This window comes from Diprion similis, chromosome 1 (genome assembly GCF_021155765.1).
Source record: "Diprion similis isolate iyDipSimi1 chromosome 1, iyDipSimi1.1, whole genome shotgun sequence".
Lineage (NCBI taxonomy): Eukaryota > Metazoa > Arthropoda > Insecta > Hymenoptera > Diprionidae > Diprion > Diprion similis.
In genome coordinates, this window is record NC_060105.1 from 6,458,494 (window position 1) to 6,475,702 (window position 17,209).

The 17,209-nt window shown below is 39.4% G+C and overlaps 1 protein-coding gene across 7 annotated transcripts in view; it reads left to right on the forward strand.

The window, feature by feature from the left end:
• LOC124404988 (opsin-2-like) overlaps nt 1-17,209 on the forward strand; it is a 32,084-nt gene that overhangs the window by 13,521 nt on the left and 1,354 nt on the right. For 2 of the 7 annotated variants that reach the window (XM_046879575.1, XM_046879624.1), the window contains exons 1-6: nt 5,159-5,313; nt 11,892-12,634; nt 13,448-13,621; nt 14,419-14,628; nt 14,921-15,292; nt 15,787-16,117. In XM_046879575.1, the coding sequence (XP_046735531.1) occupies nt 11,976-12,634; nt 13,448-13,621; nt 14,419-14,628; nt 14,921-15,292; nt 15,787-16,117 (1,746 nt within the window). In that variant the 5' untranslated portion in view covers nt 5,159-5,313; nt 11,892-11,975. Of the gene's footprint in view, nt 1-5,158; nt 5,314-11,534; nt 11,799-11,873; nt 12,635-13,447; nt 13,622-14,418; nt 14,629-14,920; nt 15,293-15,786; nt 16,141-17,209 lie in introns of those variants that run through there. The other 5 variants (XM_046879598.1, XM_046879607.1, XM_046879591.1 and 2 more) reach the window with 4 other exon arrangements.

A 17,209-nucleotide genomic window follows, 5' to 3' on the forward strand; every position in this document is an offset into this window, starting at 1 on the left:
TATCTGTCTAATTGAATCCTTTTCATACGTTTGTCAATTGAATCGCGTATAGAAAATTCGTATACATATCTACCTACGTATTTCCTGATTGCAGCACGTTTCAAATAATGCGCTACGTTGTTCTTCATTTCTTCATGAATCGAACTTTCATCGAGTGCCGATCACTGACTTGTGAAAACAGGTGAATTGACGATGTGTTTAATTGTCGAGATCAACTTGAAGGAAGAAATTTATTCTTCGTATCCTTGAAGCGTAATATACAAATTATCATATTATACATTCAACTGATTCACGCGCCAAATTTGTGCAGCCTGAATTTCCACTGAATTAATTAAAACGCAGTACATTCGTCCTCGTCGCGGATTTCTCTGATGACTGTATATATGTTGAGAGTTTTTTTTTCACACACATGGTAGAAAATTAGGCGAGGCAGTATTTTGTACGGCAATTTTGCCGGTTTATTTCGTCTTGCGAACGTGGGGAAAAACGCGGGGACGTAGAGGGCATTTTGACTTTCGGCATAGTACTACATTTCTTGTTGTTTTTTTTTTTTTTCATTTACGTTCATTCTCGCTCATTTCGTGGCCAAATGACGGCTTGCGAATACAGTAGGAGCTTGTGTGCTTACGCGAGCTTTATTTTGCTGTTACATGCGGGTAAAATGGAAACTGGAACCGTCGCAAAATTACCCAGTTTTATTAGATGTTCCAATCCTGGATTCGGCTAGTCATTAGATTTTTTCATGAGAATATATTAATATAATAGATATGAATTCAATTTTAATCATGAATGTTCAGTGCGTCTGGTTCTATTTGAAAATGACGAAAAGGTACAAGGAAATTTACCATGGTTTTATTATATATACGGGCAAAAAAAAAATTACAAGTTTCTAAGCGAAACGTTCCGTTGAAAATTCCGATTGGCGGTAATAATTCCTCGAAGTGCTAAACTGTCGTTTGCCAACCGTGTCCCACCCACCTAAAGTGGATGAATACTGAAAATTATACGCCGAGATGCTTATTATGCCACTTTTGGTAATATTCATTGGGGTTGATTATAAATAGGGAGGTTTCATGGACCGCATTTATAACTGATTTAATGCGTGAGGAAAGCACTGGAGAGTTAAAAGTCTAACAATAGCGGTTCCTTATTTTACATAATCGTTTAGGGTATCAGTACGCATGTATCAGGATGAGTATACAAAGTAGAAGTAGAATCAATCTTTCAAATTATGTAAGCGTGGATAGATCCTTTCTTAGCTTCCATTTTATTTACGGTTTACAATTATTGGTCTCTTTATGAAAATGGATATACACTAGGTGTAAAAGTAGTAATACAGATTTCGTTTGCATTCGTATTATGTACAGGGTGGACCCAAAAAAAAAAAAAAAACGGAACCGATTTAAAACGTGAATAAAATCCGTACACGTTGACCAATTTTCGAAAATTTCAATCCACCAGCGATTTCTTTAAAATCTGTTTAGCAGGAGCGTGAATCTCAACAACGAATATTTCCCGAATTTTCAAACGTGAAATGAAAGAATCGTTCTTCTACATTCGAGAAGAAAACGTTTTCGAAAATTGGTCAACGCGTTTGGATTTTATTCACGTTTAAAATCGGTCCAGTTCTTTTTTTTTTTTCGACCCACCCTGTATCATGTTTTCAAAAGACTTCACCTCATCTCGAGCATTACTTCAATATAAGCGTAATTTTTTCAGTCAATACGTACGGATTCAGAGATTTTTGTTGCGGTTTAATCAGTCCTCGCTGTATAGAAATGAATTACAAATCCCAACGTCAGGCTTGTGCTGTATTGTTTTTGTGTCTTTTAAAAATTCAAGCCAGAGATGGACAGGTAATACTTTTTTCGCTAATGAAGTTGCGCAACGAGGCTTTGTCGTATTAATCCTTATAAGCCTTCGTAATTATGTCGGTTAGAGAGATAATGAAGATATCATAAAAGTGCTGAATCTTTTCTGCACATGTTAATTAAAAAAAAAAAAAAAAAATACCGAAAATCACTTGAGACTAACACGAAATACTGAAAAATTTAAGATTTATATTTTTTTACAAAGCGTAAGGATATCTGAAAATTATCAAAATTCATTGTACGTCCAAAACTGCAGTGTATAGTTTTCTTTCCCCGCTAAAGTGGTTAAAAGTATAATAAACTACTTATCTGCAGCTTAAACAGAAATGGTCGGATTCTTTGAATAGTATCCTGGATAAAGGACAGGATCTGAAAAGCCCCTTCGAATTGTACACAGCAGTCCTCTTTGAGTCAGCTCCAGCTTTCAACGACTTAAGAACAAATAGCAACGGAGCAACAGCTTTGCTTGAAAGTTTTCTTGAGGCGTACGAAGCGGAGACAAGACCAGACACGAAGAAGGATGGTTCAAATAACTTTGCCGTATAGAATAAAGGTACCAGATGAAATAAATGGTCAAGGGCTTGAACAGTTCAATCGAATTTCAATTACACGTCTTATTGGTTATGATATATGTTTACCCTCGAGTGTTTTCGACGTGAATTGACGCTCGTTCTTCAGATGGTTCGGTTTTCAATGTGCTTCGGTGATTGTTCGAGTTTCACAGCTGTGTATAAGCTGCCCCGCAGTTTTGAAAATGTTCACGTTATGTGTTCAATTACGCTTCAATTATTCCATTTCATATCGCACAAAGCTAATTAGATTTGGGGCGACAGCATTTAACCCAAGGATTCTACATCGAAGTCGGGTTCATCCCTCGATGCGTTATCAATTATTATAGTCAATTAATCGGAGACTGATGAACCGGGCGTATTTAAAGCCAATATAGTTGACCACGTGCCAACCAATGTCCGTAGAAATGAAAAGTAATTTTTTTAATACTTATCAGATTTTTTCACCTTATTACATTCGCTGTAAGGCGAGTTTTATATTCTATTCAATTATTATTTTTTTTTGATTTGTCGATCGTGATGTTTCCGATGACATTTGTCGACATGTGGTTTTTACAGCTTTCTTTCTTTGACTTATTGATAGTCGTTAACACGTTTTAGGCGAATAGTCACCGTTTTGCCGACTTTCCAACAATTCTTGAGTAAAATTTTTTTATCTACCGACATTACGTCGGCTTTAATTAGACAAATAATGGTCGATATTTCAGCAAGCGTGCTACCTGTAAATTTTCATATCTTGTATAATATTATATATTATGCAATCTAATAATTTTAATTCCAGGTACGAAGTGTAATAATATCAGAATTTTTAAACCCAATGATGTTTCATGGAATTTGTTATTAATTGTTTGGTTCGCAGTTGAGCCTTTCTTCATATTTTCGTTTGGTGAAACGAAAATTGAAAACATACTACGTCGCTATGAAGGTGTTATATATGAGAAAGGTTCTGTGAGATTCTGTTAACTCGTGTAATAGCTGCCGGAGGGCTAATTAATTTTTTTATTCAGATTCAATTCATTAAACTTTATTAAAGTTGACAAGAAATATTGAATTATGTAATTAACCGGAGAGAAGTACATCACGCGTTTATGAAAAATGGCAATATTGACATATCGTCTGCAGACCGTTGGGCGTAGAAAAAATTTAAATGGTAAGAAGACAAAAAACATTTAGAATGTGTCAACACACAAGCTGTTTCAACATAATGCAAATTTTGAAATGTTGCGGTATTTACGCACTGCGAAAATCGTTTACTATTGGAGAAATTAATCCTGCGTGTAATTTATCTTAACGCGAATTTCATTCTTTCCCTGCTTTGTGAGATTTTAAAAGTCGCGTCAGTGTGGTTGTGAAAATTTCAACCCTGCACGAATCCCTTTTCTGGATTAACAACCCCGACTTGAAAGAAGCACTGCTGTACTTGATGCTGCAATTAAGCCACGTGCGCCAGCGAAGCTCGTCTCAAGCTACAGTTTTAACGATCTTTATTTTTCAAGGCTGGCGAGAAGCCTGAGATTATGGACGTTCCATGAGTTTTGATCTTTCACACCGCAGCATATGCAAAGAAATCATTCTAACCACAGATGTGCGTTTCTAACAGGGTAGCCACTCTGCTGGAAAACCTGGAAAACCGAGAAAAGACAGGGAATTTTATCAAACATTTGCAGTTGGTCTTTAAAATTCTGCGAAACATGGTGTTTAATGCGATCTATAAATTTTCCAACCACTACTGATAATTTCAATTAGTCTTATACACTCGCTCGGAGGTTTTTCAAATTCTGATTTCACTTACTGCGCTCGAATTTTTCTATTTATAGAAATGTGCAAATGATTATACCACAACAATTTTATTACGTACCTTCAATATCTAAATTCCATATTTACTGCAAATCAACACCTCCCGTTTCCTGTTTATTCGTGAACTATTCAATTAATAAATCCTCTCAAGTATACAGAAAAATTGTTGTGAAGTTCGTTCTGTCATAGCAAAATTTTATCGAAAAATTTATAACTTCGTTCAGGGAAGGAAGAAAAAGAGGATATTCAAGACAAAACTTAGAGGTCTCCGTGGATTTCCTGATTTTCACTTTCATCTGCGAATAGCAGAACCCTCGGTTACATAATGGCTCGTCAATTACGCAGGGTGAATGCAAGCATCCAAATTTACCAACAGCAATTCGCGATCCTGGAGTATAGAATTCACGGCGGAGCTGCTGCATTATTATAAAGCCACGATGCAACGTACTTTCACATCCATATTCATATTCATACACGCCGGAGAATCTGGGGCAGGCAAAGGTGCACGGAGGGTGATATTCCCCCTTCCCCTCTCATCCTCATCCCTGCACAATTTTCTCTATCGTGAATTCCACCACCGTCTCCCACTTTTAAACTGCTCTATTCATCGGTTCACCACCACCACCACCACCACCAGCACTACCCTCGGGCTGGAAGTCTCTTTCGGTGTTCAGTCGCAACCAGCCAGTCATTCGGTCGGCACCGCGCAGCTTTCCCGTCGTGTTTTATCCACGTGCTTCATTGCTTCATATCTGGGATATAACAGCCTCGTATTAGATAATTTCGAGTTGCACCCGAGAGTATCGAAATGAATAAAAATCTTGTATCCATTTATTCTTGTTCATTATATCGCCATTTTCTATGAGCGATTGCTGTATTATAACCACCAACGATCGAACGAGATCCGGATTTCAATTCAAGATCTTCTCGCGAACGTTCCAAGGATTAATCAATCATTCGTGTGCTTTCTGGTTCGTGTTTATACAGACTGTGCAACATATTTGTCATCAGTTCTTGGCGTCTGTGCTTAACTGAAACAGAATACATTCCAATTATGAATGCAATTGAAAGCAAAGGTACGTTTATTACACTCCACATCTCACATATGTTATACATTAATTGTATATAATAGTTACTGTGCAATTATCGCAGTCACAAGATTGCAATTACATATAGCCTGCAGTGTTCCGCGCACATCGGATTGCGGATATGACAATGACGCCTCATTCCTCATCGAAGTTGATCAATTTTCATGAAAAACGTAGATTACAAACTTTTCCAATCGCTTTTTCTCTATCTCCCTCAGACTTTGCGAGCTCTTTCACGCGCAGGGAAATCCGCACAACGCTAAAATCTGGCGAAATGCGGACTCGGCCAATTTCATCCTGAAGAGTTTGAACGGTTTTTGATTCGCGGAGGGTGTTCGGTGCTGATTCGACACTTTTGTTTTCAAGCCTGCTCACCGCCTTCGGCGTCAAGGCGAACTCAAGAAGCACTCCGCAGGCCAATCGGAACTGTCATCGACTTCCGTCCCAGATATTGTCCAGCAGTATGCATGACAGAAGTCGAAACCGTGTCAAACGTCTGCATCGCGGTCTCGGGGACTATTTAATCAGGCCGTGATGATGGACTCGAAGTATTTTTTTAATCATTTCGACATGCCGCAGCTGTTCACAGATATACCTACCGCAGCAGCACAACATGCACTTTGAAAATTAAAAGACACCTCGTCAGTCTCCGTAGTAAAGAAAAGGGAAAAAGTCATTTGTTGCTTTTAACTCCGGTATGCATATCTTGGAATGATTTGAACGACAGCGACGAGCGTCTCTGGTCATTAGGACTTTTTATTCTGGCCATTTTTTATTCGGCTTAGATTGAACCGACTCGTATGTACGGCTCAAGGGATTGATGGATTCATTTTGATTTGGATTCCTGCTTCTCGTAGGCAGCTTAACTCTTGTGTTTATACGTGTAGATAAGTTATGATCAAGACAATGTCATACGAGTATATTATCTGAGGAACTAAGGCTTGGGAACTGAGTAATTGGCTTAAATCGACGTCTCTACTGTCATGAATTCACTACGTTTTCAACTGATTCCCTTCGTCGCATTCTTTCTTCCTCAATGGCTCTAAGTTGGCGCCTCGTATACACCTAATGTCTAATATACATGTTCACACCTCGTTCGACCACGTGTGCGCGAGCGGTATATGAAAAGTTGGGAAATGTCAGCAACTGGGTTAAAAAATAAACTCCGATTCATACGAATTTTATTTACCTCGAGGTTCCACAGCAATTTGGCAGTTCCATCATCCTCGTATTTTTTTATAAACGCATAAAAATAGCTTGAAAAGTATTTTCCGTCATGATTGCTCGGCGTGCGAAATTGTTACTGGTATCCTGATGGGGGGAGTGAACGAGAGAGAGAGAGAGTAGGAGAGAAAATCATCATGAAATAGAATATGTAGATTGTATTTTACCGTTGAATCTTTCGTTGAAATTCAGGTTGCTTAATCTTCTTCGATGAATCTCTGAACTCCATCGGTTCAGTCGTTTCAACTGTCCAATATTCTCTTCGAAAAGGTTCCTCCGAACCCTGGATCACGCTTTTCAGAGGAGAGCTTTTCGGTTGGAGGACATACATTATGTATGGACTTTATATATCGGTAGTCAAACCGCGTTTTCTCGTACCCTCGAATATTGCGTCTTGAGAACATGTACGTCACAAATCTGTTGAAGCCTCGTCCCAAGTAGATACCAATGTGTATAGTGCTAATATTCCATCTCCTGATAGCTTTACATCTACATCGAAATCTCTGCGAAGCTTATCGGCTTCCTCACTCTCTCTCTCTCTCTTGCTTTCACCAGTCGGTTTTTCCCCCTCTCGCAGTTCACAATCAGTAGAAATTTTCCAATGCATGTATCTCGCATTTTCACGTACAGCATGCCGTGCACGCGTGAGTTCGAGCAATTAAGGCTACCTTCACGGAGTTCATTTTGCCACCCGGAACGCCAAGGCACATGGCCGAGATCTTCCTAATCTTGATAAGCATCATGGCAGGTATAATTTAATGTGTACAAGGTGAAGGATTCCAGTCACGTATGTAATCGCTGTCTCGAGAAGTACAGCCGGGATGAATTACGCTTGACACTTGCATATTAGCTAGGAAGGAATTAGCAGTACAGAGCTGTCGTGTAATCTCGTTTAAGTTGTACCGTTTTACCCCAGGGCGAACTCGAAGTACAAATTAAATTAGGCAATAATTAGGAAATTACTAGTCACTGATTCCTTCTTTGTAAATTCTCTACTTCGCGATTCGCCTCTAGCAGCCAAGGTACCCAGGACGACAACGATCCCGACTACCGAGGGACCAACGGCAACCCTGATGACCTTAATTATTCTCCCGATGACCTCATCTGCCAATTATATATTATCTGATATGCAAGCTTTGTTAAAAAGCACCCGGACCAGCATTTACCGTTGTATGAGCAGCATCTTTTCTTCTCTCGTATCTCGTGTCAGTTATCTTTTCTGCTGCACCGTGTTATGTAAGTATCTTTGTAAATCCTGATCCCCAGCTCTGAGTTGCATTAAGTCGTCGCGTCGTGGGACTGCATGATTTCGTCAGTTAATTCCGTATCTCTGAGAGACTACGTATAGCTATCGATTAAGTGTCTCTCGTTCACCTGAATTTAAATTAAAAAACGGCGTAAAAACGAATCCTAGCGTGACACCTTGCGGACGATTTTCCTGTTATCCGTTGCACCTGCGTATCCATCGGCATTTCAAATCTTGTTCCAAGTTTATAGTTAATTTTATACACCGTCCGCTATCGGGAATTTTCAGTTGCTGAAACTTTGCTCTGTAACTACTGCAGGAGATTTCTAAGAGGCTTCCTACGGTTCGATGGCTTACGAGTTTCAGAAGCTGCCTCGGGTATCAACTTCGGTCAATCAATCTGTTTACTCTTCCCGAGGAACTTGAAACTCCTTCGGAATCGAGGTAACATAGGCATAGTCACTTGATCTTCTATATATGCAATGATGCATATTTTCCCCGATTTTTATTCACTGGTTATAGTATATCCTCATTGGTTATTCAGACACGGAGAGCGGGTGTCAGGATATATCCTCGCTGCTCAAGGATTCAATATAACCGTATCAACTCCCGTTCACTATAAATAATTTTCTCAATGATATAGTTCACGGATCGTATTTCTGTACGGCATTTCCGATGAGGTAGTACCTTCAATACCTCATCATATCGCGGTGGTCAGTAATTAGTTAATATATAATAAATAATCATCATCTTGCGGTCACCGCTCGTGTTCTGGATAAAAATTTCATTAACATTAAACCTATAGATATGTATTTCATCGATTACAACTCATCGCTGCACGATTTCTAAATAACCTGCCAGTAGAATTTGTTCATGTAACGTGAGTAGCGACGAGGATTAAATTCTTCGTTAGAAAGCTAGGCTTCAGTTAATTCTCTTACTGCAGCAGTTCTCTTATTGATCTTACCGATCGAAGACAATTGATCACTGACTATCTAAGAGCTAACAGAGCATTCCTTTTTTCATTTAATTCTCCTTCTCTTTTTCAACTCCATCTTTTTTTCCTACAATATAACTCATTGAACACTTATTACATGCATCCGATTATTCATTATCTCAGAATTGATTTTCTCCGATTTATTTTTGACTTTTTTTTCAAGGTTTGAGAGTATATGTTTATGTCTCATATACCTGTGAAAGCTGTTTGGTTCAAATAACTCGCCACTATCACTACGGAAAATTATTTCACTCTAGGTCAGCGCGTTGTGACCTGATTTTCATTTCTAAATATCTCATCTGGACTAATAATTTCCTCTGCTCTGGACAGCAAAGATTTTATTCAACCCTATTCAACTGATGCGCGGTTAGTGAAGTTGAAATAACTAAATACATGTAGTGAATCGTATTATACAGCATCTTCACTCATCGATCGGAAGCCTTCTGAAAGTTTATTCAATAAAAAGAGAGGGGAACAAAGGAAACCAAATTGAAGTCCCGACCCTGAATTATTCAAGGTCATTGTCGAAGCTCAACGACTTGGCAATAGTCGATATTACCCTCGATTCAGATCCATCGAGATGTGAATTTCTCAACTGCGGAAATCGAAGAAGATTTCGACGTGGGAACATATCTGTCCGACGATTAGTCAAAGTGGCTGAAGATGAAGATTATAGATTCAAAGGAATTAAAGCTTTTTCGGACGGATAGACAAAATAAAGACTAATTTCAGATACACGTAAGCTCTTCGATGATACTGAAAAGTAAAATATATTGCCTGAATAATTTTCAACTTCTCAGCGTGTCTAACAATTATTTCAACGAAGTCGGAGGTAATCTACGCAAACTTGAAGTGGTATTAAGGCACTTAAGACATTGATTACTAAAGTGGTGAACAAGCCACGTAAATTCCGAATCGAGTAAGGAGGGTGAAGTTAGCAAGGATGTCGTCAACGAAATGTTGGAAATTAATTGGTCAGCTTTTAAATTGTAATGACTTTTAATTAGATAGTTCAGTTTTCGAAATATAGATCGTGTAACGTTTTGTTAATTTCAGACACTCGCCGGGAAATTTTGAAATAAAGATGTTATCTGAAAACGTTTTGTTTTAATAACATTACAAATTTCAAGCTCATGCTAAAGAAGCTTTGATTCTGTTTTCACGAAGACTTATTCCTGTCAAAGAGACACGGAAGTAATCTCGTTAGATAAAGCTTATTTTCCTTGCGCTTCGATGTAACGAGTAAGAAATGCGTAATAAGAAAACATGGACGAAGAAGGGAGAAACGAGAGAAGGAAGAATTAAAAGTTTAATAACCAATCTGCAAAATATTCTGTGGAATTTCCAAGAGCCAATTCCAAACCTACAAAGTAAAACTTACACCAGAAGATTCTGGAAGAACCCGATTTAGTTTTTTCAAAAAGGTGCTGGTTCGTTTCATCGTCCTTCGACAATCGCGATTCGAGTTTCTTCATAATCTTTTTCCTTCGTCCTTGCAAAATATTCAGATATCATTTCAAATTGTAACCGTTATACGAGACTCCAGCTGTGTTGTGCTATACATGAAACGGGGAAGGCTTGAATACACATGAGGAATTTATTATGATTATCCCTGTTTCCGTGCGAACGAAAAAATATCCATCTCCTGAAAAATTCACTAACTTGAGTTGATGACTGAGTACAAGTGACGAAACGGTTATTCAATTTATGGGTACGCATGAACACAATTTTGTGTGTTATTCTCATACGTTCTCTGCAGGGAAAATGCTCAGTTCGTATTATAACGTATATCGATCAAACAATAATCGATAAAGTTTGCATATCGGCCTAATTTTTTGCCGTTTACTCTCTTTTCTGCGAGTTCAACAATTCACCGAATTACTTCTAGCTAACTTATAGAGAACCGAAACAGTTCTGGACAATTAACAAACGCGTCACATTCTGATTCTACGTATAGTCATCGTCTAAGGCATGAAGTGATGTCAAGGGTATAAAGCTTTCGTTGCTAATTGGTCCTCGTAGTCGTACCCAAGCGTTTTTTGAATTTCTTGGCAACACTTCGCACTGAATTGATTTCGCCCGGATGAGTTTGAGGATCGTTTATACGTGACTTATATTTCAGGTAGCATGTAGTTTGTTTCAGATCGTTATTTTCACACTTAACGAGCATGCCGCATGCCCTGAAAACGGGCAGCAATTTTCCGTGGATAACGTTCGTCACATAAAAGTCGTAATTATAATAACCGTCCACTGATATATAAATTCTATGGAAATAATAATTTAAAGGTCTTTCATTCCGATCAAAAGCATTCTCGTACTTGGTGATTTGTCGTAGGCGGATCGGTCAGCTTACGACGAGATCTTAAGTCAATACAACCCTTTACTTAAGTAAATGAACATCTAGAAGCCAGTCGTCGACGATTGTACGAAACTTGAACCGAATTGGAAATGCTTATTGAAGATTTCCAATAACCCTTGAAAGCTTTAATCACCTTTCGATTACACCTACGACGCGATTTTCTAAAACCGATAGAGCATTTGGAAAGATCAATTGTCCTTGCTTGAAGGTAGTCACTTTAGTCACATATTCCAACTACCCAAGTTCGCGTTATAATATTGCCCAACGATAAAATATACGTACATTTGAAATCAGCATGATTGAGTATTATCGGGCGTTTAAATCCAGATAATTATACGCAAAAGGTGAAAGTTCGTTTCTCGTCCTGTGTAACGCAGACGTGAAAAGCGGTCGTCGTTAAGAAGCATCCAGAATTTAGTTACTTCTCTGTCATTTCCAAAAGGCCCGGACAAAGGCGTATTGTTATACGAAGCTTGTCGCATTAATTTGACCTTGGGCACCGTGATGCTGTTCGTAGAAAGTTTCATTTATCACAATACTATCAAGTTGCCTTTTCGCGATCAGGAATCACTGCCAGCCAAGTGCGTACGCAGTACATAACGTTAAAGGGACTCCTTTGTAACCGTGTTATTGCCAGATATCGAATATCTTTCCAAAATACGGATTGATAATGGCTTACGTCTGGACAAAAAAAATATTATCTGTACATTGAAATGATTGATTCCGTTTTCTCATTTCAGACAATTTGTGAGGGTCAAGGCCCAGCTGCGGACCCAATGTAAAATTCTAAAGTGGATGTGGGAAGCCAGGAGGAACATTCACCCATGCCTTCGCTTTGGTTACTTTTGATACTGAATTTAGCGCCAATAATGCCATTGACATCAGTCGGTCCGGCGCTGTGCACAAGCGGCGGTGAAAAGAGCGATACGTTTGTGTTTCGAGATCATTATGGGAACAGTCCTGGCTTCCATGAGGTGCATTTCAATTTGAATTTTTCCTGCGTTTGGTCCGCCATCGATCCGGAATCTGGGAATAACACGCAGCCGTGTCTGAACGCCGTGAAGATATTGCCGAAAAGAATTTCCGGAGATAAAGAAAACATCTACATAAAAACTGAGGAATTCATAAGCGAGATAACACATCTTATTCCTAACGTTAAGCTGACTAACTTCACGGGAGATTTTAAGCAGGGTTTGTGGAACGGTAAGAAGCATAAGAAAAATCGTCCGAGGCTCGAGAAGAGGCTGCAGATCGGCATTTATCGTAGTCACAGTATCAATCCTGGACAGAAATTCAACTCCTGGCAGCACAACGTTTCTCGCATGGAATCCGACGTCACGGATACCGCTGAAATATCAACGTCATCGCGCAATAATTCTCGCGGAATACACGAGAACAGGTCTCAGCCGATTACGCGAGAAAATTGCACTAACAAGTATACCGGAAGTATCAACTGTGCTGATGATGTAATTGACCATTTCAGGTACGAGTATTCGAAATTGTTCGATAAATACACCCGTTATTCGTTATATGATTTTTATTTTATTTACTAGTCTTCTCTTTTCTTGCTTTTTTTTTATTATCCTGTAACACCTCACCCTCCTGATTCTTCTTCGTTATACCTATAGTTTTTCATTATTATTAATTAATACAGTATAATTACACCACAAACGTATACTCGACGTTTGAACCTGCGAGACGAAGCGTGACCAATCATTTTCACTCGCTAAGGTCAAGCACACTTGTTAGGCGCCGGTATATAAAACCGGAGATCAATTTTACTCGCACGCTCGATAAACGAAGAACGTGGTTTGCTTTTTGGGGTATGAGAGCTTTGATATTCCGCAAGCCTTTCATAACCCGTGAATTTTCGACGAATTCTTTGAAACACTGCGCGTTCAGCGATCGTTACTTGGATGTATGGTGAAGACAGTTTGTAACAAATTTCAGCTTGTTGCAAAAGTGGGGCAGAAAAATGCCAAGTATTAAAGGGACGGTATTTTTTCATTTCTCCTCCCCTTGGTCGGTTGGCTTTTATTATATTACCTCGAATTCTCGAGGAGAAACCTACTCTTCACAGTGAAATAAACGGAAAAGCAAATATTTTTCAATCCAATATAAGTATAATGATTGCGTGAACTTTTCGCAAAGTAAAACATCGAAACGATACCAAAATGAACTATATGAGTTGAATATTTTTTTCGCTGTAATGTTCAGTTTCTCGCTTTGTTTAATTGGGCTGTTTCACACCTGACAAAACTCTACTTGATAACGTCAATTAATTCAAATTGACCAGATCAACGTGGCCGGTTCACCTGTGGCTGGCACAAAATTTTTCATCGTTCAACACCCACTGGCTAAAGTTTCCGCCGCCTTCTCCGGCCGCTTATTACACTCTGGCTGCTCTTTACGCAGTTATTATGGTGTTCGGCGTTTGCGGCAACGCATTTGCCATCTACATGTTCTTAAGGTAAGTATCTTTTGGATAAACCTGTCGTACGCGTTAATGGCTCGATTGAAAGTTGGAAATCGCCGAGGGCTCACCCATGGCTGTACAAGGATTAACGATTTCAATCCGTGAGCATTTCGGTTTTTTATTTTTACTTTTATACTACACGTTCGGCAAAAAATGTCAATCGCACTGTATACGTAGCAAGAATTTCGAGGTACTTTTAATCGATACGAAAAGGAAACTCTTGGATATACAGATACTGACTTTGATCTCGAGGTTCTTTGAAGTCGAACGACTTCTGGAAACGTAATATTTTATGCTTCTGTTTTTATTGTCTTCATATTTTTCTTAACAAGATGATTTTCTGTCATGGATACATTGCCGGCGAGCTGCCGCCTTGCAAAGTTCTTCCTTTGATCTCACGATCAAATTGCCAAGAATCAGGTCTTCTGTGGATAAGATTAAACTTTGTTTTAAATCGATTCGAAAATTGAAATTCACCCTTTTCAGACGGATTTGATTTTTTATCATTAGAAAGAAAATTGAGCAAAGTTATTTAAAAAAAAGTCTCCGCCTTTTATCTTTCTTTTCGTATTTGCATTTACTTGTATTCAAATTACTTATTAATTCTGTATTATTCAAAATAAATTTTTACGCGATTTTTAAATTCTGTTCAATTCAATCACCTATTCACAATGTTCAAATTTTACGCACGTTATACGTGAGACAACTTTCACGAACACTTATCGCCGCAATACGAGTTTAATTTACACAGTTGTAACAAAAGTTTGAAAATGTTTTGTGTAACCTGGCAGATGCCGATCCCTGCGAACGCCCGCCAATGTTCTGGTAATGAATTTGGCTGTCAGCGATCTTCTACTACTCAGCAAAATGCCGATATTTATCTACAACAGTATCTACCACGGACCGGCGCTCGGAAATTTCGCCTGTCAATTATACGGGTTCCTCGGTGGTCTGACTGGGACCGTTTCTATCATGACCCTAGCCAGTATCGCTGCCGACAGGTGAGATAAGACACGTTTCCGACAGTTTCGGAACAATAGATACCATCACTGAAATCTGTATTTTCTCGTCCCTCCCTATCCGCGTTAGTTTTTCACCTGCGTGGAATCCGTTCCGAGGAAGGCATTAAATTCGCGAAAGAGGAAAAAGGAATGCAAAGTGGAAATTTTTTAAGATAAAATATTCGTCCTTCATTGTACAAAAACCCTCTGTGTTTTCGGCAAGGCTTTGCGAGGATTTATACAGACTCTGCAGGAAATAGCTGGGTTACCCACCCTCGATATTTGACGACAGGTACAACGTGGTTGCGGAACCGTTCAAGCGGACGACCTACGCCAGAGCTCGGGTCACCGTCGTCCTGACATGGGTCTACGGGGTGACATTCGCCGGCCTTCCACTGGTCATTCCCAGCCTCGGAAGATACAAGCCCGAGGGCTATTTGACCAGCTGTAGCTTTGACTACCTCACTCCAGAGCCCAGGGTTAAAGCATTCATTTTATGCTTCTTCGTCGCAGCCTGGCTCCTGCCCTTTGGACTGATATCCTTCTGCTACATCGGGATACTTCGCGTCGTTATGGCCGCTCGTCACTTGAACGTCGGCGATCAGGTCGTCGAGACTTCCAACAAACACTGCCGGGAGGAAGAGAAAAGGCGGACGGAGCTAAGGTGCGATTTTCCCCTTATTTTCGGTGTACAAATAACGAAAGGGAGAAGAAACCGTTGCTGATAACGAACTGCATGACTCCGCTATCCCAGACTCTACACGTAAATGCTGCAACAATTTTAGTTTTCAAATTGACCACAAAATTACACGAAATTTTTGCGCTCATTCGAAATTCAACATCAGGCAGTAGATTAGATTGACATCAAATGATGCAATATCCGAAGTCCATGGCGGATTTTTTTACGGTACCTAGAATTTTCTCCTCAAATCTCGGATCGTTTTACCAAAGTCAGTCCAAATCGTTTACGAAAAAACACGATACGAGGCTTCACGTTATTCCGAAACTTCACACTGCACGTTTATGGCCGATAAAAATCCCCGTTCGAAGCACCAATAGACGGTTTATATTATAACAGCCACTTCACCACCCAGACACAGAAAATAGCGACTTGACTTTCTGCTTTCTCTTCTTCTTCTCCCTGACGAAACCCGACAGATTGGCGTTCGTAGTGATCGGTATAATCGGGATGTGGTTCGTCTCGTGGAGTCCTTACGCGGTGGTCGCGCTTCTCGGCGTCTTCGGGCAGAGTCACCTGGTCACACCTTTGGCCAGCATGGTCCCAGCCCTCTTCTGCAAGACGGCTTCCTGCCTGGATCCCTACGTCTACGCGGTTGCCCATCCTCGGTTCAGAAGCGAGCTTCATCATCTGACGAAACGTAGCCGACGCAAACGCTCCGCCAGACAGTGGAGCCCTCAGCACCGGAGTCAAACGACCTGTCCACGTCTAACGCGGCATCCGGATGGCCTCGACAACGGCGTCGAAGAGGTTGTTTTACCGATAAATTCCCGGTAGCTTGCTTTTAACTTACGTCTAGTCGTTATATCAGAGCAGCAATCACGTGTATTCTTCTTTGTGTTTTTCATAGGTGTTTCCTTATTTTTCTCTTCATTCTTCGGGTTGTGTTGTATGTTCAATTGCCGTTATTTCTCAATTGATTTTCTATAGATTTTATGGTATACACCCTCCTCATCCTCGTTTTGTTCATCAATTGGAGGGGGGGAAAGATACATGGCGCCGAATCGTTTTCGCCTTGGTGCACGTCTCTGTGTGTGTTTGTATTTTCGTCATGTGTATAATAACATATAATGTTTTTATGTAGACTAATATTTGCACAATAATGTAATCAAGATTACAGAATAATTAAATCGACCGAGTCGAAGTAGGACATAGCGAGTGGAGAAGGGAAATTTGATAATAGTGATTTTCCTTGCAGTATAGAAGTCTTTTATGCCACCTAGACTCGGAATTTTTTTCACAACCACATTTTCAAATTCACAATAATATCACATTATTTTTTAATAATCTTTTCAAACTTTTCAGAGCTGAAAAATTTACGCTCATTTCCACTCTCCTGCAGATTGTAACTCGGAATTTATGTGTTCGATGTGTATAATCATTCATTCTGCCACACACAAAATAACGATTAATAAATAAAAATTTTGCGGAGAATGAGTCAGTTAAATTGTTTCTCTATTCAGTTCAAAATTCAATATTTCTTACGGCTATCTCTTTGAAATATTATTCAGTAAATATTCAACCATTCAACCAAAACCCTGAGACAAATATTGTTTGTACAGATAAATTTACTCTTGGAAACGGCTGATTCATGAATAAATATCCGTTTACAAAAAATGTGGTAAAAATGTGAGATCGTTTCAAGTTGCTGATGCCGGTAGAGTGATATGAATAAAAGAACGTTGATCAGATCTGAGACAGTCAGCCTAGAATGTTACCCAACTTGGCATACAATGCTCCATACGTGATATAGTAAAACAGCTTGTAGAATTTAGGTCTATCTACGCATATATATATATACATATGACATTATATGCAAAAAAAAAGCCTGACTAGATTTTA